General features: G+C 43.4%; 1 protein-coding gene across 2 annotated transcripts; it reads right to left on the reverse strand.

Moving 5' to 3' along the window:
- Positions 1-1,337: 1,337 nt before the first annotated feature.
- Positions 1,338-24,573, reverse strand: UPF3A (UPF3A regulator of nonsense mediated mRNA decay). 2 transcript variants are annotated; one of them, XM_066620929.1, is made up of 10 exons: positions 24,361-24,573; positions 23,226-23,332; positions 18,080-18,186; positions 15,893-15,991; positions 15,668-15,778; positions 13,656-13,711; positions 13,404-13,562; positions 11,962-12,119; positions 6,102-6,396; positions 1,338-3,953 (listed from the first exon to the last, which is right to left on the reverse strand). In XM_066620929.1, exons 1-10 carry the CDS (start codon positions 24,526-24,528, stop codon positions 3,780-3,782), a joined length of 1,434 nt encoding a protein of 477 aa, XP_066477026.1. In that variant the 5' UTR covers positions 24,529-24,573; the 3' UTR covers positions 1,338-3,779. The 2 variants fall into 2 exon arrangements, with proteins under 2 accessions (XP_066477026.1, XP_066477027.1); XM_066620930.1 differs by lacking the exon at positions 15,893-15,991.
- Positions 24,574-24,861: the final 288 nt, after the last annotated feature.

Consider the following 24,861-nt stretch of genomic DNA (forward strand, 5'->3'; position numbering starts at 1 on the left):
GCAGAGGGGGATTACATAATGTTTTGCATCCCCATGCACAGCTGTATCCCATTCCCAGTGTAGACTCATGAAAGTCTGCTTTCATGAGTGAATGTTCCTTGCTGGCTCTGGGCAATAATCTCCACATTTAATATATTCATTTATTTAAAATACTTTAATCTCTCAACCTCAAGTTTTTGATGCAACTTCCAAATAGACAAACCAGAATATGAATAAAATAAAAAGAAATTAAAAGAAACTATGATGACTAAAATCAGTATATTGTTTAGTAGCAGTACTAGGGGAGTAGGAACCAGTGACATTCCTGGGGGGGGGGCAGTGTTAAATTTTTCAGGAATCATTCCAGGCAGTGAGAGCAACATGGAAGAGACACCTCTGCTTTGTTCTTAGCCCCAGGCTGGCTCCAAAGAGGAGGAGGGCAGCTTACAGGGTGCATTGAGGCACCCTGCAAAATCTAGCACTGTGTCCCCCCTCTGGGAACACCACTGGCAGAAACACCTGCTCAAACACCCACTTTTGTAAGGGTGTATGTTTTGAGCCTGGAAATCCTTAAGATTTGAACCACAACGAACAGCTTTATCACAACTCCAAGCAAGTAGGTACTAGTAGAAACCTTGCACTGTGCCCCAAACATCTTCATCTCTTGTGATAAGGAGACAGGGCTAAGCTCACAAACAGTCCCGGGCTTGTACAGAGAGAAGTGGCCTCTAAGTGAGCTCAAGCTGTGAAGGTAAAAGCCTACACCTTGAATGGGGCCTGCAGACTGATTCAGTAACTACCACAGTTACTAGCACTGGATGAAGCTTCCAAGACTTCTGTCATGTAGCCCCATGTACCGTATACTGCAGAAGTCAATCCTAAAGGTTACAAATGCATAGATTAGCAGCACAAAAGCTCTCTTCACCAGGAAGGGGCATATAACACATGAAGAACATAGTTCCTGGTCACTATTGACACTTTTTCATCCAGGAACACGCATCTTAACTTGATCAAAAATTCAGTTCATTGGGGCCACATGTGCAACTGCATCCACTGATGCTCATCTACATCTGTTTGTGGAAGCCAAAGAGTCCAGTTTATTTGTTTTATAAACCAGGAAAAAGAAAACAATAAATGAGTACCTAAATTGAGACCCTCATCAGACAAACTAGAGTTTTTATAGCCATGTGAATATAGCCATGTGAACTCAGTCTTTGATATTGCTTTTGATACTATTTTAATATTAATTAGATTCCTTAAGATTCAGAGATAGAAGGGGGAAAAATCAGACCAACACTACTTAGATGAACAGATTTCACTTTATTCTTTCACTTGTTGGAAGGTCCAGAAGATCCCCAGTCTTCAAATTAGAACACTCAAGTGCTGACAGTATGAACAGCAATAAAATGTTTATTACATGATGTAGAAAAGGTAATCAAAATAAAATCTGTGCTCCAGACAAAAAAGAATATCTACTTTGCCAGAGTTATGCTCTGTCCTGAAGACATGTGGAACCCTCACTAAAATATGAAAAACAACAAGAATATAAAATCAAGTAATTTGTTCAAAACTAGCAAGTGAACACAAGGAATTGCCTTAGCTTCTACTTCACCCAAATGCATTCTTTTCCATATCTTATTTATATATCAACAACCATGTTTTCATTGGTGACTTATGTAAAAACACATATGAAATATTAACATACAAAACATTGTCACTAGAATCACATATTAAAAGTGGCAAAACATTTAAAAATGGTTTTTTCATGAATGCTAGATGCAGCATTAATTATTCAGGCTTATGCCAGTCTTTTCCTCTGACACAGAAACCTGCTGGAAACCTATTGAAAGGCAGAAGCAATTTGAGAACAGAAGAAGTACCAACTTTCACCCAACTTTCTGGAAACTGAAGAGTTTAATCAGATGATGGCAACAGCTTGCTGTATTAGAGTTGGATTAATATTGAATTCCTGTGTTGCTGGGGTATAGTGTGATTTAAAGAGAAGCATGGATGGGTGGAAGGAGGCATTTAAACCTTCCCATGTTGACATTTTCCAGTGAAATTGCCTCCCCTATCTATTTTTTTCCTGTCAGGTCTCTGGAACTGAAAGTAACCACTAATGGTCAAAAGGCAGCTTGGGGAGGCACAGGCAGAGGAAAAGTTCCACATTTTTCTCCATTACACATGCAGTGTTTTGATTTGCCCCACCCCCCTTTTTGTAGAAATTCAGCATGGCCTAAATTAGGCTACGTGGCCTCACTCTAATACAGGTCCAGCCTATTTATACACAGATTTTTTATACGATTTGACTCAACACGAATGGCCCCTGCAAATGAGAAGGAATGTGCTGATCCCTGGAGAAGGGGAAAATGCACTTCTTTAAAATCAGTTTAAAAAACTGAACAGTCCTGTAACAACAGCCTCCTTAATGAGAGAGAGAGAGGGCAGCTGGCTGACAATCCATTAATCCTTCTCTCTCCAGCACTTTGCATTGGTGAAGGGAGGGGCTGAGTGAATCCGTTGGAGAAGGACTGATTGATGGATTGTCTTCTTAATGACTCTTATCTTAGAGTCAAAAGGTCAGTAAGGCTGTTTTTAAATCACTGGAGCAAAGAAATTTTGTTTTTTAAATTGATTTGCTATAGTTTGTTTTTTTGCCATCCACATGAGTGCTTGGAACAGAACCCACATAATTAGTCTCAGCCTGTATATTGTCCTTGAAAACCAGTGTAAATGCAATGAGCTACTGAGGCTTACAGACACATGACACAACTGTGCAAATTATGAACCTCCTTCTGCAACTGTGCCTTTTAGCCACCCAGGAACCTGCAATGAGTTGAGTACTGCCCTGTAACCAATAATTTGAACATAATTATAAGTATACAAATAGCTCTAGTGAAAAAGGTAGTGTTAATGCTTGTAGTATACTATGCAGTAATTCAACTGTTAAGCCTTTTCGGCCCAATGTTGCATATATGCAACAGGGATCAAATGTGTACCCCTGTGGGCTGGGCAGAAATTGGTTTTAATTTGGAACTAAATTATTTACTTCCTTGCAAGACCAAGCCTATGGTCCTGATTCTGGTGTTTGTTTTCTCCACACTGACGGAAATACAACTATACCCTGCATAATGTCTTATTCTCATGGCCTGTCAAAGCTGAGACTTGTGTAGTTAATGCAATTTATAAAATGCATCTAAAGTGCCTCAATGCAAACTGATGGAAATACACACTTAAAAAAAAATCCACTCAATTTAACAGACTGGAAAAGGTATATTGTTTTCAAAACATGTTTTATACAAAACACACAATTTAAAATACACTAGGAGCTATTGGTCATTTCCAAATTCAGAATAAAATCAGCCACAACATTCAATTGGGCCAGGTTATGTGGCCAACCCAAGCCACAGAATGCTGTATGTGTATGAAAGCAACTCCCCTCTGTTACACACAGAGGCACATATCTGACAACTCCTATGAAAACCACTGAAAAAACAAGCTTTCAGGGTCATGCTATTACTACTGTAATACACAATAGTATCTATGTACTCATGAGCATAAGGAGGTTGGAAGTTGGTCTCCTGCACACACAACATACTGCAAGTCTAATAAAGTTTTTCCTTTGCTTTTTCCAAAAGTTATTATATTCACATTAACTTTTAATGTGGCCCACATTACAGCCCACATTACAGCATTACAGGAAAGAAAAGATTTGTTGGTCGTGCTGGTCCAATTTTGAGAACTTATAATATTTTGTGGAGACACAAAATGTTCATTTCAAGGTTTCTGTCCATCTTATTTTATTCGGCATCTTCACTCTTCTCAGAACCACCACCGGTTGAATTGTCTGCCTCATACTTTCTGTCGTAAGCCTCTTCAAAAGACTTCTCAGTGCAATCATAGGACCTACTTGTAGACCCCGTATGTGTTCGAATGCGGACTCCTGGCTGGTACAGCTGCATGGCTGGCCGATCCTGTGCCGGAAGAAAAAGAGAGACGAGGAAAGGAAGGAAAGAAAACTCAAGCTGTTCATCGATTCATATCGGAGATCTCAAAATACCTAATTTGAACTGACATAGTTTGGGACAAACTTTTGAGAAGAAATGGGGAAAAAACTGAATTATAATGGTCTGAGCTTGATCATCTCACTCTTGGCTCCTGGAAGTCAAGTGCATTGAGCAAAACAAAACATCTTTGGTCAAATTAGGATGGCTGTTTGAGGAGAAAAATGATGGACAAGTGCAAAGTACCATAGAGATTTTTCAAACGTTCACAACCCTCTGTCAAATTTCAAATCCATTACAACAATAACTAGAAAAAATAATGGGTACAACTGTAGATAATAATAGTGAACTCAAATTATTTGAATGCCTATCAAGTGCCTATGCTGTATGAAATCGCTGGGAGAGGTCATCCAGCGATTTGGAGCTGGGTGTCATCAATATGCCAGTGAAACCCAACTCTATCTCTCCTTTCCACCAAATACCAATGGGGTGATCGAAGTCCTGGAGTGCTGTCTGGAGGCAATTGGAACCTGGATGAGGTTAATAAACTGAGACTAAACCTGGACAAGAGAGAGGTCCTCCTGATCCAGAAAACCATGATTTGGGTATTAGATCAGTGCCAGAGGAGGTTGCACTCCCCCTGAAGGTGCAGGTCTGCAACCTGGGGATCCCGACAGATTCCCAGCTGCTCCTGGATGAACAGGTAACAGCTATGACTTGGGGGGCCTTTGGCCAGCTTCTGCTATTGTGTCAGCAGCAGCCATACCTCAGTTGGATCTAGCTATTGTGGTCCATGCCTTAGATGTAACTAAGGTAACATAATTGTTAGATTGTAACTTAGATGTAACTAAGATGTAACACAATTACTTAATTACAATAGTTTACTGTAACCTGCTCTACGTGGAGTTAACCCTGAAGACAATTCGGAAATTGCAGTGGGTTCAGAATGCGGTGGCTCCTATAGTTACCAGGGCTCAGAGGTTTGAATCTGTTGGGCCGAAGTTCCAGGGACAGAACTGGCTGCTGAGTCATTTTGGTGCCCAATTCAAGTGCTGGTTTTGACCTACAAAGTCCTATATGGCCTGGGACTGGAATACCTTCAGGATTGCCTACTGCCATACAGTCCAGCTAGTCCCGTTAGCTCTTCTTGCCGGGCCTTGCTAACAGTTCAACCACCAAATAAAGTAAAGAGGATGGCAGCAAGAAACAGGGACTTCTCTGTTGTGGCACCACATCTCTGGTTCCAGAAAATCTATGATCAGTCCTGCCTGTGGAGCAGTTCTAACGAGGTTTAAAAACATTTTTATTTCAGCTCGTTTTTGAGGGAGGAGGGTAAGGACTTAATATTATGTTATAGACGTAGTTTATATTTTATGTTATAATTTACATATGCATTTTAATGTTCTTGTAAGCCGCCTTGGGTGCCTTTTGGGGAGAAAGAGGGTATATAAATCGAATGAATGAATGAATGAATGAATGAACGCAAAGCAAGGCTACTCACAAAGATAGTGGTTCCTATCTACTTAGAAAACCCTCTAAGGACCTTGAACTTTATGGATAGTTGGGGTCATACAATAGTAACAGCAGTAAGCCATTGAAATGGGGTTCAAACTGGCAAGCTGCATAGATTGCCTACATCACAGGGATGCTGTTGGAGGTAGATCAGTTCAAGTCACACACTGTACTACTGCCTATTCAAAGGATCAAAATGGAACAATGATGTAACAATGAGGAAAGTACTATTCTGGTGTTTCTTGCTCGTAATGTAAGATCAGGATACCTCCTTTGCACTGGGTGAGGATGAGCTCTTATGGAGAATCTAAGCTTTCTGCAAAATATTTGTTAAATTGGTAGAGTTTTTTTTTTTAACAGCTGGAATTCCAAGAACTACGCTTTGTGAAAGCCTGTATTTTAAAAATGCAGACATAACAGAGCAGCAAAGACAGATTCTAATACCTATCAATTTAACTGCTTTTTGCTGAGTAAGATACGGAGGCTTTCATTTTACTGAAAATCAAAACTGCTTTAAAAAGTTCATGCTGATATGCCAAAAGCAAATCCTGTGTGACCTTGAAGTAATTTTACTAATGAAAGATTATCCTAAATGAATCAAAGAACCTTATTTCTTATGCGCTCCTTTTTGGATGCCATGTCATCACACTTGTCCTCTTTACCCAGTTTGTCTACTGTGTCCACAGTGAAGCTGTAGTTGTAGTTCACTTTTTTCCCTCGATCTTGGTTGTATCCTTTCCCCCATTTCAGCTCATCTTCATTCCTTCTCACAAACTTGTCAAATTCATAGTGAGTTCTGTGCTTTCGGCCATCATCCATCCGATACCTTTGTCTCTCAGGTTCTTTTTCACGAAATCTTCTCTCTGAATCTCTTTGTTCTTTATCACTATCATTTTGTGACCTATAAATGTTTTAAAAATGAAAAAGGTAAACTTGAAAAAAATCAGCAACTTGGAACTCTGAGGATGACACAATTACAAAATGTCCTATCACACTTGGTAGGACTGGAGTAGGTCTAAGGCTGCAATCCTAACCACACTTTCCTAAGAGTAAGCCCCACTGAACAAAATAGGACTTACTTCTGAGTAGACCTGGTTAGAATTGTGCCCTCAATGTACTAAATCTTTTGTGCTTTTATAATTACAAATTTTTAAAAGGAATTTTTAGGAAATAAATGTGCGTTCAGTTTTCAAAAAAGAAAACCAAGTAATTGTACAGATTCCAAAAGTAATATTCTAGACCTAGAATTTCACCACTCTTTTTTCACTTCACTTCAGTTTCCAAATATTGGTTCAACAGCTCTGAACAGCCTGATGCTATGAGCTACTGAAACAACAGAGCAGCTTGTAGAATCCAGTGTTATCAGGACTCAGGCACAGGAATGGCATATTAAGAGAGCTCAGACAGGTAAATCCATTGATCAAATGACAACATAAAACAATACCAACACCACCTTCTGTATATCAACATTTTTTAAACTGAAGTTATGCTAACATCTCAGCTCGGCATCATCAGGAGATATTAAGGATAGATTTTAAAAAGTTTTGAGGAGACAGCTGAAAGATTATATCCTCAATATATACTCTTATCATCCTCCAATGAAGAGCGTAGGTTTGGACTTGGTGCTTGCTATTAACACATTTTTTCATTCCCACTTATTGAATGCACAGGGTTTTGTCTTCCTATGTTACTGGAAAAAAAATGTGGGCTTTTTAATAAGCCAGACTAATGAATTGTCCACACCTTTTTCAAAAAAGTTGAAGCATCCATCATTCACCATCCAACCCCTCCCCCCAAACACATATTTTTGCTGATCCTTTGCTCTGCACTATAACAGAAGCAAGTATATATGTGAATATATTGCAGTTTCCCTAGAATGGCTCTAAAAGAGAATTTAAAAGATTGCAAAATAAAGCAGATTGCACCATGGCAGTGTTATTCAAACTGTGAGGCGCGGCTCTTTAGGGAGGCGCCAGGAACTCAAAGGGGAGACTTGGGATGTCCTCTCCCAGCAATACAGTCACACCCCTGGGCAGAATAGGAGCCCAAGGTCTGCACTTTTTTTTAAAGCAGAAGAAGAATGGCTGCTGCCGCCCTGCCCTCTTCTCCCTGCACTCTGAGGCTGCTGCCTTCTGTGTTCACTGCATGTTGTTTCCAAAGCTCTTTGACTCCAAACCCCATCTGGCAAGTACCGAGCATGCTCAGCTTGCAGTCCTTAACCCTCGGTGATCCTTGTCTGGTTGGTTGCTAGTTCCCAGCCTGGGATCGCTTCTCATCAAAGTGAAATGTCTTTTCAACCCCCTCCCTCTTCCACTCCCCCCTTTCAATCTCCAAACCTTCCCACTTTCCTCCCCCTCCTCAAATAAAAGGCTTCCTATTTTACCAGTCAACAGGAGGTCTTAAAATTCTTTCCATGCAGTTGGTAAAGGGGTGGGAGAGACAAGCACACACTTTACTTGACCAGCAGCAGAAAAAGGGTACTGTTTTCAAAGTGATTTATTAATCTTGTTGTTTGACTGAAGAGGAGAGGCTGTATTTTTAAAGTGATGAATCTTGCTATTTGAAGGGAATACTTATCAGCCATTGATGAAATGGTTGCCAGTTCAATCCTATCCACACTAGGATAAGCCCTGGGATAAGTTCCTGGGAGTAAGACCCATTGACTCTAATGGGACTTACTTCTGCATAGACATGCATAGGCTTGAGCTGTGCATCTCCTACTATAGGAGACAAATCAGCTTCCTAACCAAACCCTTATCAGCTCTGATATATTTTCATGGTCTATTTTTGTTTTCCCCACCAGCTGCTGGAAAAATTTAATTTCATTAAATTAATAAAGGGTTCAATCCTATCCAAGGAATGTTCTGAGAGCCAATGAGATGTTGTTATGATACAGCATAGAACCAATAAGGTCAGCTCTCATTTCCATGTACCACAACATAGTTACTCCTGCTAACTTGTAAAGAGACAATTTTTCAAGTGGTGCTCCTCTTATATTTAGCAGGGGGAGGATAACCATCCCTCTTCACCCCAGCACAGTGTCTTGAACCAATAAGTTTTATTTCTTTACTTAAGAAAGTACATGTTTTATTTCTTTACTTACTGCAGATACTCACCTGTAATTCGATCTCACAGATAAGACGAGGGCAGGTTTTGAGCCCAAAATCATGGAATTTACTATGGCCCTCAGATAAGTCGGGGGTTTCACTTAGGGAGGTGTCTGACTATAATTTTGTCTGATTTTACCAGAGGCCAGATCCTGAAAAATAACCTCCCAGTAATTGTTACCTAAGAACTGCACAGTCACTAATTTATTAAAAACACAGTATATATACATAGTATGTATACATCTATACATACATACACTATTTTTAATATTGTTTTTGCTATACTATGTATACTAGTATACATACTATAGTATACATACTGTATACTACATACTACATACTATAGTATACATAGTATACTAGTATAGTATAATACTGTACTATATAGTATACTATATAGTATACTAGTATACATAGTATAGTATACATAGTATAGCAAAAACAGTATTAAAAATAGTCTCTAATTTATTAAAAACTATGATCTATCTCATAGATCATAAGATACATTTTTATTCCGTAATTTTTTTAATTGTTCTCTCAACAACCATTTGTAAACACCATCAGAGTAAGGCCACAATCCCATCTACACTTTCCTGGGAGTAAGCCTCATTGACTTTAATGGGACTTATTTCTGAGTAGATAAGCCTAGGATTGGGCTCTAAGTACACTGGAAACAGCATACCAGTAGAACCATTAATGAAATCCTCCTTTAAAGTGCCTGGTGCCTTAAGCCAAAGGCTCTACGTAGAACACACAACTGGGAGTGTGCAATTCAGTTCACAGTAGAGAGACAAGCAACAAGGAGTGACTGAGCAAGTACAGCTGCACATAGTTGCACCTGATTTACTTGGAAGTAGACCCTCTGTGGAGGAAGGGCAGCAGCACCTCCAGGCCTCCTGTGGAGGTCCTGGCAGGGGGATACTGCAGACGCAAGCATGCTCTCCTAAAAGCTTACTACATAAGCAGCTGTTGCAAGTGCTTCCTGGCTCCTGCCAGCATGCAGCTAAGATCTCTGGCTAAAATACATGTTGCTGCAGAATAATTCTACTTTAAATTCTACTCTCTGCTTTTTCTGTGTTTTGCATCTTTGAGGGTCTCCATGACTCTTCCAGTGAAAAGGACACACACACAGGGAGATTGCTTCTCTCTTTCTCACAGATGCTCCCCCCCCCCCCATACACAAATGCAGGGACTTTTCCCCTCCAGTCCAACTTCATTGGTGAGGATAGGGGGAAATGAGGTTAGCAAGGAGGTTTGCAAAAAATTTTTGCAAAGGAGAGACTGAAGTGTGACTGTATACAGTAAGGGGAGAGGTGGAGACGAAAGCAAGAGGAGGGAATAGACTGGGAGCCCAATCCTAGGCATGCCTACTCAGCAGCAAGTCCCTTAATAGTAAGTGGGGCTTACTCCCATGAAAGTGAGGCTAGGATTGTAGCCTTAACTGTTTTAAGTGCTCTCTCGCTCTCTCTCTCACACACACACACACACACACACACAAACATTTCCTTTTATAAAAGTTAACTCTTCCTCTCCCCCCAGTACAACTTCATCAGTGGTGAATGATTATGGGGAGAGGGGCTAGCAAGCCTCAGCTTCACAACAGAGAGTTTAAAGTTTGGATTCAATAAGGGGGAGGGGGCAAAAACAAGAAGGAAAGAGGAGAGGGACTTAACCCTTTCAATGGCTTGAGAAACAAAGGTACAGCCTTCTGCAGGCTGCCTCTCTCTCTCAAAAGATCACTCTCCCCCCTTCCCCACCCTGTCCAACTTCATCTGTGGGGTGATGGGAAGGGGGTTAGCAAGTTGGGCTTTCCAATGGAGTGCTTGAAGTTTAAATACAGTAGGAAGGGGGAACAAGAAGGAAAGAGGAGATGGACTCAGCTGTTTCAAATGACTGCTTCTCCCTTGCTTGGACGCCCCCTCCCACACACAGCTCATTGTCTCCTGCTCTGTCTTGGGTGCCGCTCCAGAGATGCCTCTGTGGGCGCTGGTGCTGAGCGAGGGGGGCTGCTGATGGCTGTGGTGGCAATTGCCCTGCCCTGCCCTTGGAGCTTCTGCAGCTGGGCAACAGCCTGAAGGAGCACGTGGAGCATACCCACACCACACCCACAGGCAGCTGTGAACGCTCAGCAGCAGCCCCAGCCTGCACAGCCAGCCTCCTCTCAGCAGAAGATCACCTGCTCCCTCCCTCCCACCCACAATAGTGATTGGCTGGCTCACTCACCTGACCCCCACCCTAGCTGCTTGCCTGCCCCAGAGATAAGGTGGGGCAATGATTCAGGCTGCTCTTCTGGGAAGAAATTTTTTGCCTTATAGGCGAGTATCTATGGTAATTAAATTTGATTTTGTCATGAAGGGGGGGCTACAGAATCTTCTTAGATCCCAGGCAGCAGATAGCTGCCTTAGCTATGCCACTGGCTGGGTGGTGAGTGCTGGGGGATAGGAGGCAGGTTTCCCACCCAATCTGCGCTTTTTAAAAAGCCTAGGTGTGATGTCACTCCTGGTTGTGACATAACTTCTGGGGCATCATTTTGAACTCTGCACTGGGCTACATGTTCATTAGCTGTGCCACTGGCCAGAATAAAGGCATGGAAGGGGTGGCAATAGCCAGAAATGTCTTTGGAGCCCAGCACTACCAGGCTTCTTGATGCAGAGCCCAGGTCTACCCACCCATGCAGCATCAGCTGTTAGATACAGTAATACAGAAAACCAACACATTCCTAAATCTCTCTAAAATCTTTAAATGTAGAAAATCATTGCAGAAAATTAGCATCAGGTAATGACTTTCACATGTGGAAGAGCCACAACACTGCATTGGCCCTCCCTATGAGTGCAATTTGCTGTGGGAGAAAACCAGTTGATGCCAACAGGAGTTTTTCTCTCAGGGCAAAGAGCAGCTGCACAGGGCCCCTGATCTTGCCTGAAACCATGGCAGGGACAAAGAGTTCCCTCCCAGCCATGCCATACTCCAAATACAGATCAGATATCCCCATGGCTTCTATTTAACCAAGAAAAATTGAGCATGTCTGTTTTATGGCACAATCCTAACGTCTTCCTCAGCAGACACAGCAGTTGCTGCGCTGGCTGAAGGCATGACAGATGTGCAGTAAAGCACATTTGTAACACCTCGGGAGTAAGCAGCACCAGCGGAGTGGCCTGTGCTGAATTCCAATGGTTGGCAGGATGGTGCAGGTAAGGTTGCACCAGGTGGCCTGAGATGCTGTAGAAATTAAGGCCTTAGAACAAAGAAGAACTGAGTTTTCAAGGCAAATTGTTTCAGTATACTAGATAATATGAAAGGGATGCACTTAAAAGTGCCTTGATATGACAACTCAATCTTCAAGATAAAATACTACTTACTTTTCCTTCAGTTCCTTTAGAGAACTTTCTAGTGGCTTAGATTTTATACTCCCATGTCCTGGTGATTTCTCCCACTTGCTGTCTTCTATGGTAGCTTTTTCTTTTTCTCTGTGCTTTTCTGTGGCTTGCTCATCTCCTTTCTCAGGTTTCTTAAGAAGCTAAACAATATATTTCATAATTTACTAATGTATAAAATTCCTGACAGTTTTACAAATATGTCAATATCTTATGAAATACACTGAATTGCAAGATTTCTTTATCACACCTGCTTGACCAAGGTGCGTCTTTAGCTCTCCAAAACAACTTCACTTCTTTGACATAGTCATTCGTGCCCAATTAACAGACTGACAGCCCAATTCTGAGCTGCCCAAAGTGTGGGACTGCCATGGTGTCAAAAGTGGCTGCTGTGACATTCAACATGCAACTGGGCAGCTGCCAGCAACTCCTTGGGAGAAGGGGACATTTATCCCCTTCCCCTGGGAAAGGAAATTAGCCCCACAATGGGGCTACTTGATTCTGAGGCAACCCTTGGGCTGGTGCAGAATCAAAGAGCTCCACGTTAGGCTGCATGGCTCGACCCAGAGCTCAGGATCTGGTGGAGTTGAGTTCCACAGGTCCCACCCTCTGCCCGCCCCACTCCCTCCCATTGCCATGCCTCCTTCCCACCCTCCTCCCACCATCTCCTGCCCCGGAACACCTCCTCCCCGCCTACCCCCACACCCCCACCTACCTCTCCACTGCCCAGCGATTCAGGCAACCGCCGAGTGGTGAAGTACCAGCTATCCCCAGTGCTAGTAGCTCCGGTGCTCAGCTGGCATAAGTTCCGCAAACGTGCCTTATGGCACGCTTGTGACAGTGCATGCTGACGGTGAGCCGGCGCGCACTGCATAGGATTGGGCCATAAGGTCATAATCTAGCCACAATTATGCACTTTGAAGTCTCCCTAATTTCAGTGAGAAAATTAAGGATATGCTGAAATCTCTCTCACTGGAATAAATGAGCACTTAGAAACACTTTATTTTCATTGGATTATGTTCTCAGTGCAAGATTATTTTGGCCTTGCATATGTGTAATCTCACAGGTGAAACTGTAAAGAGGACCACAAAGAAGAGCAGTGATTGTTCATAGAAATTTAGTAAAGATACCTAGATGTTCCCTCATTTTCAGATAATTCCATTGCAAAAGATATCAGGGCTTCAGAATGTACATTCAACTAAAAACATCCATAAATTTCAGCCATCTGTAAATGGATTGGAAAGCAATGATCTAACTTGCTGCCTTGTTTTCTTATCAAAACATTCCCTTCAACAACTTACATGTTGCTGCTGCAGTTCCGAATGACCGGACATGATGCAACAGACACTACTTGGAAGCAAGTTGCACTGAAATAATGAGTTCAACAACATTTTTTAGTTGCAAAATGTGTTCTCTGCACAAATTACCTTAATCCTTATTTCTTTTTCAGCAATTTTCTTTTGCTTTTCAGCCTCTTTTCTTTTACGCCTCTCTTCTTCTCGGCGCTTCCGCTTCTCATCTTCTCTCAGACGTTTCTTTTCAGATTCTCTCCTCCTTCGCTCTTCCCGTTTCTCTTCTCGTATTCTCTAACAAGTTGGAAAACTGTTTATGTAAGTTTGTGGAAATATTAAAACCAAAAAAATTAAAATGTGAAGCATTCAACCAAAACATAAACGTACCTGTTTTTCTAATTTTCTGTTTTTAATATATTCCAAAAGGGGTGTTGTTCTTCGGGCTAAAACAGAAAAAATTGTGATGTCCTCCACTTTCCATATAAACATTACTTAAATCATAAGCATTTACCATTGTTATCATTTTCAACTCTAGCAACATGATTACTAAATGAACACTGTTTCATAATGGACCATATACAGCACATGTCCATTACCCCAGTAATTCAGTTATTAATGGAAGTCATTAATTCCATATCATTAAGGACAGTCTAGAAGACATTAAAGTTGTATACATGTCTGGGATTTCTTGATATACAAATCTCAATTTCTAATAAAACATTTTAATAATGTTTAGAAAAAGGCAATATTACACTGTACAATTTTTTTTTTGTATCTGCCTGATTGGCAAGGATTAAGGAACCATCCTAAACTTCCTTGGTGCTGGTTCTGGGTGTTGCAAACATGCCGTAAGGCACATCCGTGGCGCTTGGAGAGGAGGGGCTGCCGCCAGCCCACAGTAAGTAGTTGGGGGAGAGGTAGGGAGTAGGCGGAACAGGGTGCGGGAGGGAGGGAGCAACCAGGGTGGGAGGGGGTGGGACTGAAGGAACTCTGCTCCACTGTATCCTATTCTCCAGGTTGGGCTGAAAAGCCTGAAACAGAGTCTCTCAAGTCTGCGCTGGCAAAATAGCTGGCACAGACATGAGCAGCCCCACTGCGGAGTCTGGGGCTTTCCCCGGGGGATGAAAGTTCTCTTCCTCTGCGGAGACCTCTGGCAGCCCTGGTGGTGCTGCTAGATTTATCAATAGCTGTTTGGGCACTGCTGCATGCGATGGAACCACTGGCTTCAGGATTGGGCTGTAAGACTGTTCATAGTTCTCATAGATTGACCTTTTAAATATATTTTTAAAAATCATTATTGAAACATGCACACGTGTGCCAATTAATACTGTGGAATAGTACAACCGTGCATAGAAACGAAATAACAATGAATCCCCTGAGATGAACACTTTCCTCACTTTTGCTAACTCAAAAGATCCTAGAGCAGCATTTTTCAAATTGTGGGTTGTGACCCACTAGGTGGGTCGTGAGCCAATTTCAGGTGCGTCTCCATTCATTTCAATATTTTATTTTTTATATATTAGACCTGATGCTACCATGGTATATGAGAATTTGGAGAAATGTTACACACCTGTACTTTTAACAGGCTTCTATGTATATTCTTTTAACAATGACAGTCAATGGGACTTACTCCTGGGTAAGTGTGGATAGGATTGTAGCCTAGGATTGTTAAAAATTTTCCTGCTTGATGATGTCACTTCCAGTCATGACATCATTTCTGGTGGGTCCTGACAGATTCTCATTCTAAAAAGTGGGTCCCGGTGCGAAATGTGTGAGAATCACTGTCATAGAGGTATGGCTCCAATGCTAATGCCAAAATGCCCTTTTAGAAAACTGTCAAATTTTCAAAAGAACACAATAGGAGGGAGGGTTGAAACACCACAAAACAATCACCTCTTTATTAGAGGGCAGTACAAAAAGTGGCACATATTGGAAGTAAAGTGGCAAAGTTTAGACTACAAAGACCCTCCTCCTCTTTGTTACATGGTTTTCTGAATGCAGTGAACTTGCATTCCAGTTCTGCTCTTCTATTAGCAAACGATATAGGAAGCTATCTGACACTGGGTCAGACCATTGGTTCATCTAGCTTCGTACTGTCAGCACAGACTGGTAGCAGCACTCCAGATTCCAGAAAGATGGGAACCTTTCTCTATCCTACTGGGAAATGTTGGAGATTGCTCCTGGAACCGTCTGCATGATAAGCATATACTCTATACTGAGCTATGGACCTTCCCCTGTTAATTAAGTGGTAAAAAATAAACAAGGACTGATCATGGTATTAAGAACCTCTGCTATGATGCTGGGCCTGTTTAATATTCATAGCCTCTAGAAGTTTGACAGTAAGGTTAAACAGAATTTGCAAACTTTCAGTCAATGAAGGAAAATACAATAAACCAGACCAATGAGTTCTCGTGTTTTTGCCTCAATCTCTCCCAACAAAGTTTCAGGGTTGGCACAGATCTTTTCTTCTTCAGCACAATAACTTTCTAAAAATTTTCTATATTCTGGATCTGTGAAAGAAAAACATTTGGAAGAAACTTCAGACATTGGACATCATATATTACAAGAGACGTTACCACCTAACCTCATTCAGGAAATGTTTTGGCCAAGAAAAATGAACTTACCATCTTCAATGCTTCCAGCTTTTGCATCTTTCTTCTTCAGCTTCTTTTTTGAAATCTTTTGGAATGGTGCAAATTCAACTACAGCGGGATATTCTAAACCTTTTAAAAAATCACCAACAAATTGAGTGATTTGAGAAAAATATTTATAAATTTGAAGGGATCATAGCCTCAGATCATCTTGAATACAAATATCAGAATGAAAATGGGTAATTTCATTTTTTTACACTATCTTGTTTTTATCATAAATTGCCATGATCCAGCAAAAGAAATTTGCATGCAGAAGCAAGCTTGTGCAGATATACAGTCAGTGCATATACAATGTCTATTTGGGTTATACAGGGGTGCTGCTTTAACCACGGAGGATCAATTCCACGAGCACCCGCTGTGGTTATGGAAACCATGGATACAGGGAATCCTCTGCTTCCTGTTAACCTCAAACTAGTCTTTTCAAGCATTCAGGCTGCTGGGAGGCAACCTGAGCATCGCTATAAGCTTGTATATTTATAGTGACCCTATAAAGCAAGAACATTTTTGCTCAGTAAGCATTTAAATAACATCCATGAACATGTGCAGGGGACACAGGGCCCCCCAGATCAATGGATAATTGAAACAGTGGGTGCTGGATCTGTGTATACAGGGGCCTGCCTGTATTTGCATCATGATGTTCATTCAAGTGTCACTGATCTAGCAGGATATATCTGTTGATGCAGATGCAAATCCCCACCTGGTGACACTAGTTGCATGACTAGAGCTGCAATCCTATTGACATTTACCTGGGAGTCAGCCCCACAGAACACAATGGCCCTTACTTCTGAGTAAATATGCATAGGGTGGCACTGTAGTTGCATGTGGCTGAATCATGAACCACATGATCTAGAGATGGATCATGATCAATGTATTCCATTACATCATTAGCCCTCTCATTTCTATTTCTTATAAATTGGCAGAAAAGATATAAGGCTGCTCAGAGCAACAAACATAGAAATAATAGTTTTGATGAAAAAAATTCAAAACTTACTGCCAGATGGTATACAGTATAACGGGATATTCATTTTAAAGTGAAATTCATGTTCAAACCTGATATGCATGCAAATGTGCCCTAAGGCAGCATATTCTGCAGTGGAAGTGTTTCTTCTTCTATACTGTGGGAGGTCTGATCCAGTTCAGAACGTGTGTGGAGGTTAACTCTTTCCCCTAGCACAGTTTTTCCACTGAAAATATCTTCTTAAAGTGTAAGATTCTGGGGACAAACAGCCACTCCGGGCAGGAAATTTTCATTGGGAAAACAGTGAAATGGGAGTTAGAGCCTAATCCTGAGCACTTTAGCACCAGCAGTACAAGCATACCACCAGCACTGGGTGTCACAAATGTACCGTTAGGCACGCCCACAACACCCATGACAGTCAGCATTGGCACTGGCCCAGCAACAATTGGTGCTGAGCCCAGTGCCTGCCGGATGCTGCCCGGAGCTAGGTAAGAGCTCCAGGTGGCAGTGAGGATCTTGAGGGCAAGGGAACACGTTCTGGGGTGGGGGAAGGGCAGGGTGGAGGGAGGAACCAGGGCAGGAGGAGTGGTACCAGCTCTCCTCAGCTGGATCTTGAACTCTGTGTCGGGTTGTCTCAACTCTGCACTGGCAAAATAGCTGTCGCAGACTTGTAAAGCCCCATTGCGGAGCTTGAGGCTTTCCTGGAGTGAAGGGTACACCCACCTCCCATTTCCCCTGCCCATGTTCCAAATCAGGATTGGTGCTTGCATATGTTTTTATTAGAGGAATTTTGGTTTGAAACATTCTTTGCCTGCCTGCATTTGCTTGCATGTTTAGTTTGACCCCAGTCTCATGAAATTCACATAAATCTCTATAACAGTTCTTCACACAGTCATTACAAAACTTTCCTGGTTTCAAAGTAGAACACTGCAGAACAGTTGCTAACTGTACTGTGTTTCAGTCATGTGATATTTTGGAACAGGCAAGAAGAATTCTTTGGAACCTTGACTACAGCACACAGAAACATTGTTTATACAACATGGTGAATTACGTTGAATTCTTTTTTTTCTTTTTTTTTTTTAAGACTCATTCACTTCTTGGATTGTCATATAACCAGTTATTGTTCAAGAAAACTCAACATCCTCTAAATGTGCAGAACTAGCTATGAGATTCCTTGGATGTTAATAATGACTAAAGATTACCTTTATTGTCAATGAAGACATAGCCATCAAAGCGATCTCTAAAAAGAAGGATGTCATCTGGATTTTTAAAATTAATGTATGCCCTTGAGTAGAGGTGAGGATAAAGACTGCAACAAGAATAAATGTTTTCTGTTATTTATATTTCTATTCTAACAGATAAAGTAGAAGAATACATATGCTGATTTAATCTTTTGTGAAAATATAAAATAAAAACGTTGATTATCTGGGCTATGCTATGCACTCATGTATTTTGTCTATTGGATTAGTGTTTCGTGGTTTTTTAAATTACTGGTTTCTTTGTATTTATATTTACTGTATTTTGTAATATAGTTAGCTGCCCTGAGTTTTTTTATATTGGCAACCTTCAGTCCCGAAAGACTATGGCATCACGCTCTGAAAGGTGGTTCTGGCACAGCGTCTAGTGTGGCTGAAAAGGCCAATCCAGGAGTGACAATCCCTTCCACACCGGGAGCAAGTGCAGTCTGTCCCTGGTCTGTCTCCCTGGCTATGGGCCTTCCTTCTTTGCCTCTTATATCTTATTCTTGCCTCTTGCCTTGCCTCTTACCTTCTTGCCTCTTATATCACTGGTGCAGATTCAAGCAGATCCATCTGGCAACCTTCAGTCTCGGGAGACTAGGTATCTCGCTCTGAATGGTGGTTCTGGCACAGCGTCTAGTGTGGCTGAAAAGGCCAATCCGGGAGTGACAATCCCTTCCACACCGGGAGCAAGTGCAGTCTGTCCCTGGTCTGTCTCCCTGGCTATGGGCCTTCCTTCTTTGCCTCTTAGCCTCAGACTGTTGGCAAAGTGTCTCTTCAAACTGGGAAAGGCCATGCTGCACAGCCTGCCTCCTCTGCATTTTTAATCCAACTTTTTTTCTCCCATATTACAGTCAATACCTTTAGATTATCCAGGGTTTCTTGATTCCCAGTTGATCCAAACAGATAATTAGGAAGCTTTTTGCAACTCTTAACACCAGAGCTTTAAATACCCAAAATGTCTTCTGTAGTTCCACCTGCCATGAATGTCATCCGTAAAGGAACACGTTGCTTCAGCCACATTCCACCTCATTCAAAACTGCAATTGTGAAGGAAAGGGGGGACAGGGATTGTAGCTGCCCTTTTTCAGAGAGGAGATACAGACTACAACTGTATTGGCAACCTTCAGTCTCGAAAGACTATGGTATCGCGCTCTGAATGGTGGTTCTGGCACAGCGTCTAGTGTGGCTGAAAAGGCCAATCCGGGAGTGACAATCCCTTCCACACCGGGAGCAAGTGCAGTCTGTCCCTGGTCTGTCTCCCTGGCTATGGGCCTTCCTTCTTTGCCTCTTAGCCTCAGACTGTTGGCAAAGTGTCTCTTCAAACTGGGAAAGGCCATGCTGCACAGCCTGCCTCCAAGCGGGCCGCTCAGAGGCCAGGGTTTCCCACTTGTTGAGGTCCATCCCTAAGGCCTTCAGATCCCTCTTGCAGATGTCCTTGTATCGCAGCTGTGGTCTATCTGTAGGGCGCTTTCCTTGCACGAGTTCTCCATAGAGGAGATCCTTTGGGATCCGGCCATCATCCATTCTCACGACATGACCGAGCCAATGCAGGCGTCTCTGTTTCAGCAGTGAATACATGCTAGGGATTCCAGCACGTTCCAGGACTGTGTTGTTTGGAACTTTGTCCTGCCAGGTGATGCCAAGGATGCGTCGGAGGCAGCGCATGTGGAAAGCATTCAGTTTCCTCTCCTGTTGTGAGCGAAGAGTCCATGTCTCGCTGCAGTACAGAAGTGTACTCAGGACGCAAGCTCTGTAGACCTGGATCTTGGTATGTTCTGTCAGCTTCTTGTTGGACCAGACTCTCTTTGTGAGTCTGGAAAACGTGGTAGCTGCTTTACCGATGCGCTTGTTTAGCTCAGTATCAAGAGAAAGAGTGTCAGAGATTGTTGAGCCAAGTTACACAAAGTCATGGACAACCTCCAGTTCATGCGCAGAGATTGTAATGCAGGGAGGTGAGTCCACATCCTGAACCATGACCTGTGTTTTCTTCAGGCTGATTGTCAGTCCAAAATCTTGGCAGGCCTTGCTAAAACGATCCATGAGCTTCTGGAGATCTTTGGCAGAGTGGGTAGTGACAGCTGCATCGTCGGCAAAGAGGAAGTCACGCAGACATTTCAGCTGGACTTTGGATTTTGCTCTCAGTCTGGAGAGGTTGAAGAGCTTTCCGTCTGATCTGGTCCGGAGATAGATGCCTTCTGTTGCAGTTCCAAAGTTCTTCAGCAGGACAGCGAAGAAAATCCCAAACAAGGTTGGCGCAAGAACACAGCCCTGCTTCACTCCGCTTCGGATGTCAAAAGGGTCTGATGTGGAGCCATCGAAGACAACAGTGCCCTTCATGTCCTTGTGGAAAGATCTGATGATGCTGAGGAGCCTGGGTGGACATCCAATCTTGGGGAGAATCTTGAAGAGGCCGTCTCTGCTGACCAGGTCGAAAGCCTTTGTGAGATCTATGAAGGCTATAAAGAGTGGCTGTCGTTGTTCCCTGCATTTCTCCTGCAGTTGTCTAAGGGAGAATACCATATCAGTGGTGGACCTGTTGGCTCGGAATCCACACTGCGATTCTGGATAGACACTCTCTGCAAGTACTTGGAGCCTCTTTAGTGCAACTCGGGCAAACAGCTTTCCTACAACGCTAAGGAGAGAGATGCCGCGGTAGTTGTTGCAGTCACCCCTGTCACCTTTGTTCTTGTACAGCGTGTTGATGTTTGCATCCCTCATGTCTTGAGGTACTCAAGAGACAGAGGATTTCATGCAGCTCAGTGACGATGATCTCTTTGCAGCATTTTAGGACTTCAGCAGGGATGCTGTCTTTTCCAGGTGCCTTGCCAAAGGCAAGGGAGTCTAGGGCCACGTGAAGTTCTTCTAGGGTTGGTTCACTATCAAGCTCTTCCAGTACAGGCAGGCACTCAATGTTGTTCAGTGCTTCTTCGGTGACTACATTTTCTCTGGAATATAGCTCAGAGTAGTGCTGCACCCAGCGTTCCATCTGCTGCGCCCTATCCTGGATGACCTCGCCTGTGGCAGACTTCAGAGGGGCAATTTTCCTCTGTGTTGGACCTAGGGCCTGCTTGATACCGTCATACATCCCCTTGATGTTGCCCGTGTCAGCTGCTATCTGTATCTCAGCTGCTATCTGTATCTGCCCTGAGTACCATTAAGGAAACCCATAATACAAATCCCTTAAACAAATAGTACATAAATTTGCATTTTAAAGAAGGCAAGCCTTATAACTAGGCTTTAAATAAAATGATCACATAGTAAAGAAACATTTTAGGCAATGAATTTTTGGTACTCAGGAGCTGTAATCCTGCAAGCTTCACAGATGGAGAATAGGGTATGAAGTGGTTTGTGCCAAATCTAGAATAGCCCAGCAAACCACCCCAATACCCTGCTTCTACACCCAACGTGACACTTCTGTACAGTCGTGCTATGGTTTAACAAACCCATATTTTAGCCAAGGCTTTCCTGCGCCTCACCTTAAAATATATGGCTATTGCAACTTCATTCTTGCTTCTGCTGGAGTAGTCTACGTATACAGAGCCTGAGGAACAGTAGATGCTGGTAGGTGAGGCATGGGAAACCTGGCTGAAGGTGAATAGGCAGTACACCAGATGTGAAGGAAGAATGGTGAAGGTAGAGAGAATAATACTGAAGGGAGCAATATGTGTTCCTCTCTGTACATTGCATTCTGTGGGCACAGGGATCATGGCCATGGAGTACAGTAATATTTAAGCAAACAAGCAGGAGTCCCATATCTAGATCTCTTTGATGCCTTTCAGAATCTTTGAACTCGGTAGCCCACATGATGATGGAGAAAAACCTATGAGATTGGGAAGATGCCCAAAATTCTGTACTAAGAATCCAGATTTTTAAAAAAACACAAACCAGTTCTCATGATTATGCAACAAAGGGTGCAATCCTAACCCACTTTCCAGCACTGACATAAGGGCAATTCAACTCCGAGGTAAGGGAACAAACATTGCCTTATTTTGAGGAGGCCTCAGTGACTGGCCCCCAACCGCAGGATGCAGCACATGCCCCACTGGCACAGCTATGCCAGTGCTGGAAAGTTGGTTAGGATTGCGCTCATAAGAATTTATTTTATTCATAGAATAAATCATGCAACTGAAAAAAATCACTCTGTATCCTCGCTAAACTTGAAAGTCTAGGCTGTGTTACTTGGTTTTTACTCCTTCTCCCAAACCTATATGTTATGTTCTATATTTTTGGTCACAGACTGGGAAAGGAGATCATTGAACATAAAGATATGTTCGCCCCATGGGGAAGAGGAAAAATGTAGGCCAGGGAGCTCATGCCATCAGCTCCTGGAGTCCAGCACTGGCTGAGAGAGTCCATCTGGGATAGCCTCTCCAAAGCCCTCCCAGGTGCAACATGTCTACCCTGAAGGAAGGCAGAAGGGAAGCCTAGGTTAGAGAGTTCATTCCACCTGCTCCTGAATAAACCACAACTGGCCTTAGAAAATTCTGCTGTTTTCTTATTTTATTTTCTGTACCTTCTGTGTCTTTTAATATTTTTTAGTGCCTTGAATGCTTTGGCAGAAAGGCAATATATAATTGCAATTTTTTTCAAAAAGCAAAGAAAGATGGGACTATGTTTCTGACAAGTTGAGAGTCTCACTGCTACTCTCCCACAGCTTGACTGTAGGTAAGAGCAGTTATGGGTGCCTGAACTGGCTATCAAAATTGGAGGTCAGTACATGTGTATAGAAATCTCTTGTTAAGCAGTTATTGTGTACACTATTTCTAAATGTTCACAAACATGTGAGCACCTAGAATAGGGATCATAATAAATAGAACACACAAGAGGAGATTTTTAGATACTCTTTTGGATACGTGTTACAATCTTAGAGTTCAGTGTGTAACCCCCGGATTCATGGGAAGAGGTGCACTCTATTGACATGCACCTGCAAAAGAGAAGTCAAAGGTAATAAAAAACCTTCTGTTTATTTAGAATGCTTTATTGTTGTTTGCCCTGCTATGTGTCAAAGTGCCTTTACAATTCTCTTTGTTTCAGAAATGTACAATGCTGAAAATTCAATGCTGGGGCTTGAAATGATGCAATGATTTGAATGATACAGTCTTCCTCACCTGGGATCTGAGGTGCAAAATTCAAAATAATCATGAGCAGGAAGGGGGTGGAGTTGTTCTTCCAGCTGCTCCTTGGTAAAGTTAGGGGGTAGCCGACGTATAACCACCTGCAAAAATACCAAGTGTGAAAATGAGAACTCAAGCACAGTCATCGCAAGTAAAGCTGAGGGCCACCACACAATATCTACAAAACCATCTTTTTTTTATATTCGACTTTTGGAAAAAAGGTACCTGTTCCAGTAGCATTAATTAACCCATTTTTGCCTGGCCCATATTTGGTCCCTGGAAAGTTGAATTATGTATGGTACACCCACCTGTGCCTTCAGAATACCGTAACCTGGGATGGACCCTGGGATGACTGTTCCACATCACCTTTCCCCAGGCCAGTTCCGTTCCAGCTGAAACGGGACTGTGCTCTCTTTAACCCAGTGGTTCCCAATCTTTAGGAGCCTGTGGACAATTGAGGCAAAAATTGGAACCATATGCAGCAGTGGGCGGTCTGGTCTCCGCCCTCTCCAGAAGTCCATCTCCTGAGCGCTCACCCATGGACTATCAAAGAGGGTGGATAATGGACTGCCCACGGCCACAGCTGACACTTCAGTGGCTGTGGCTGCAGGCAGTCCGTTCTCTGGCAGTTCACGGGAGATTTTGTGCATGAGAAGTGATCAAAGGTGATTTTTTCCTTTCCCCTGAGACCTCATGGACCCTTCCCAGGGTCTTGAGGACCACCTGCGGTCCATGCACCAGGGGCATCCGTGGACCACAGGTTGGGAACCAGTGCTTTTGACCAGAGACTGGGTTTCTCTCTCAGTTCCACTGAGTTGGTGGAGGTGGAGGTGATGAGCCCAATGCTTGGCATGCCTACTCAGAAGTAAGTCCCATGATAGTCAATAGAGCTTACTCCCAGGAAAGTGCTGCAGAGGATGCCTGCCAGCTTGACAGATGGGGAGCTGAGTGGATGCCTCTGACCAAGGTCCTGAACAGCCCCGGCTGCAGCAGCAGCTGGGGGCACAGAAGCCGCCCCCTCCTTCTCCAGCCTTCCTCTCCCCACGTGCATGGGGCCTCCTCCCCCCCCCCCGCGAGCTGTCCCTGGTGCTGGAGGCGGCCGCTCCCTTCGCCTGCCCGCCCTGCTCACTTTGCTCAGCGCGGCTCTCTTCTCCTCGCGCTGCTGCTTGCCCGGCAGAGCCAGGCTGGAGGGAGGAGGCGGCGGCGGCGGAGGCGGCGGCAGAGGCGGCCCTGGCGACGGCGGAGGGGTCTCGGGGATGCGGCGCGGCGACTCCCGCGGAGGAAGCGGCCCCTCCATGCCCGGGTGGGCGACACCTCTCAGCGCCGCTCCGGCCTCCCTTCCCTCCCATCCATCTCTCAGCCAACCGACACGGAAGCCTCGCGAGAACAGCCAGAAGATCTCGCGAGAGGTGGGGGGCAGAACCAGGGGACCACTAGCGAGCCCGCTGCTGGTCCAGGTGCGGGCTTGTCGCCTGCATCCTTCTTGGGTGTGCGCAGAGAGCATCATCCCGTTGACTTCAATAGCCGGTGGCCGGTATGGAGTCCAGCAAACCATTATCTTGGTCAGGGTGCTCCCTCTGGACTGCAAGCTTGCTGCAAAGCCAGTGAGCCCAAGCCTATGCAGGTCTAC

The sequence above is a fragment of the Tiliqua scincoides genome, chromosome 3 (assembly GCF_035046505.1).
Source record: "Tiliqua scincoides isolate rTilSci1 chromosome 3, rTilSci1.hap2, whole genome shotgun sequence".
Taxonomy (NCBI): domain Eukaryota; kingdom Metazoa; phylum Chordata; class Lepidosauria; order Squamata; family Scincidae; genus Tiliqua; species Tiliqua scincoides.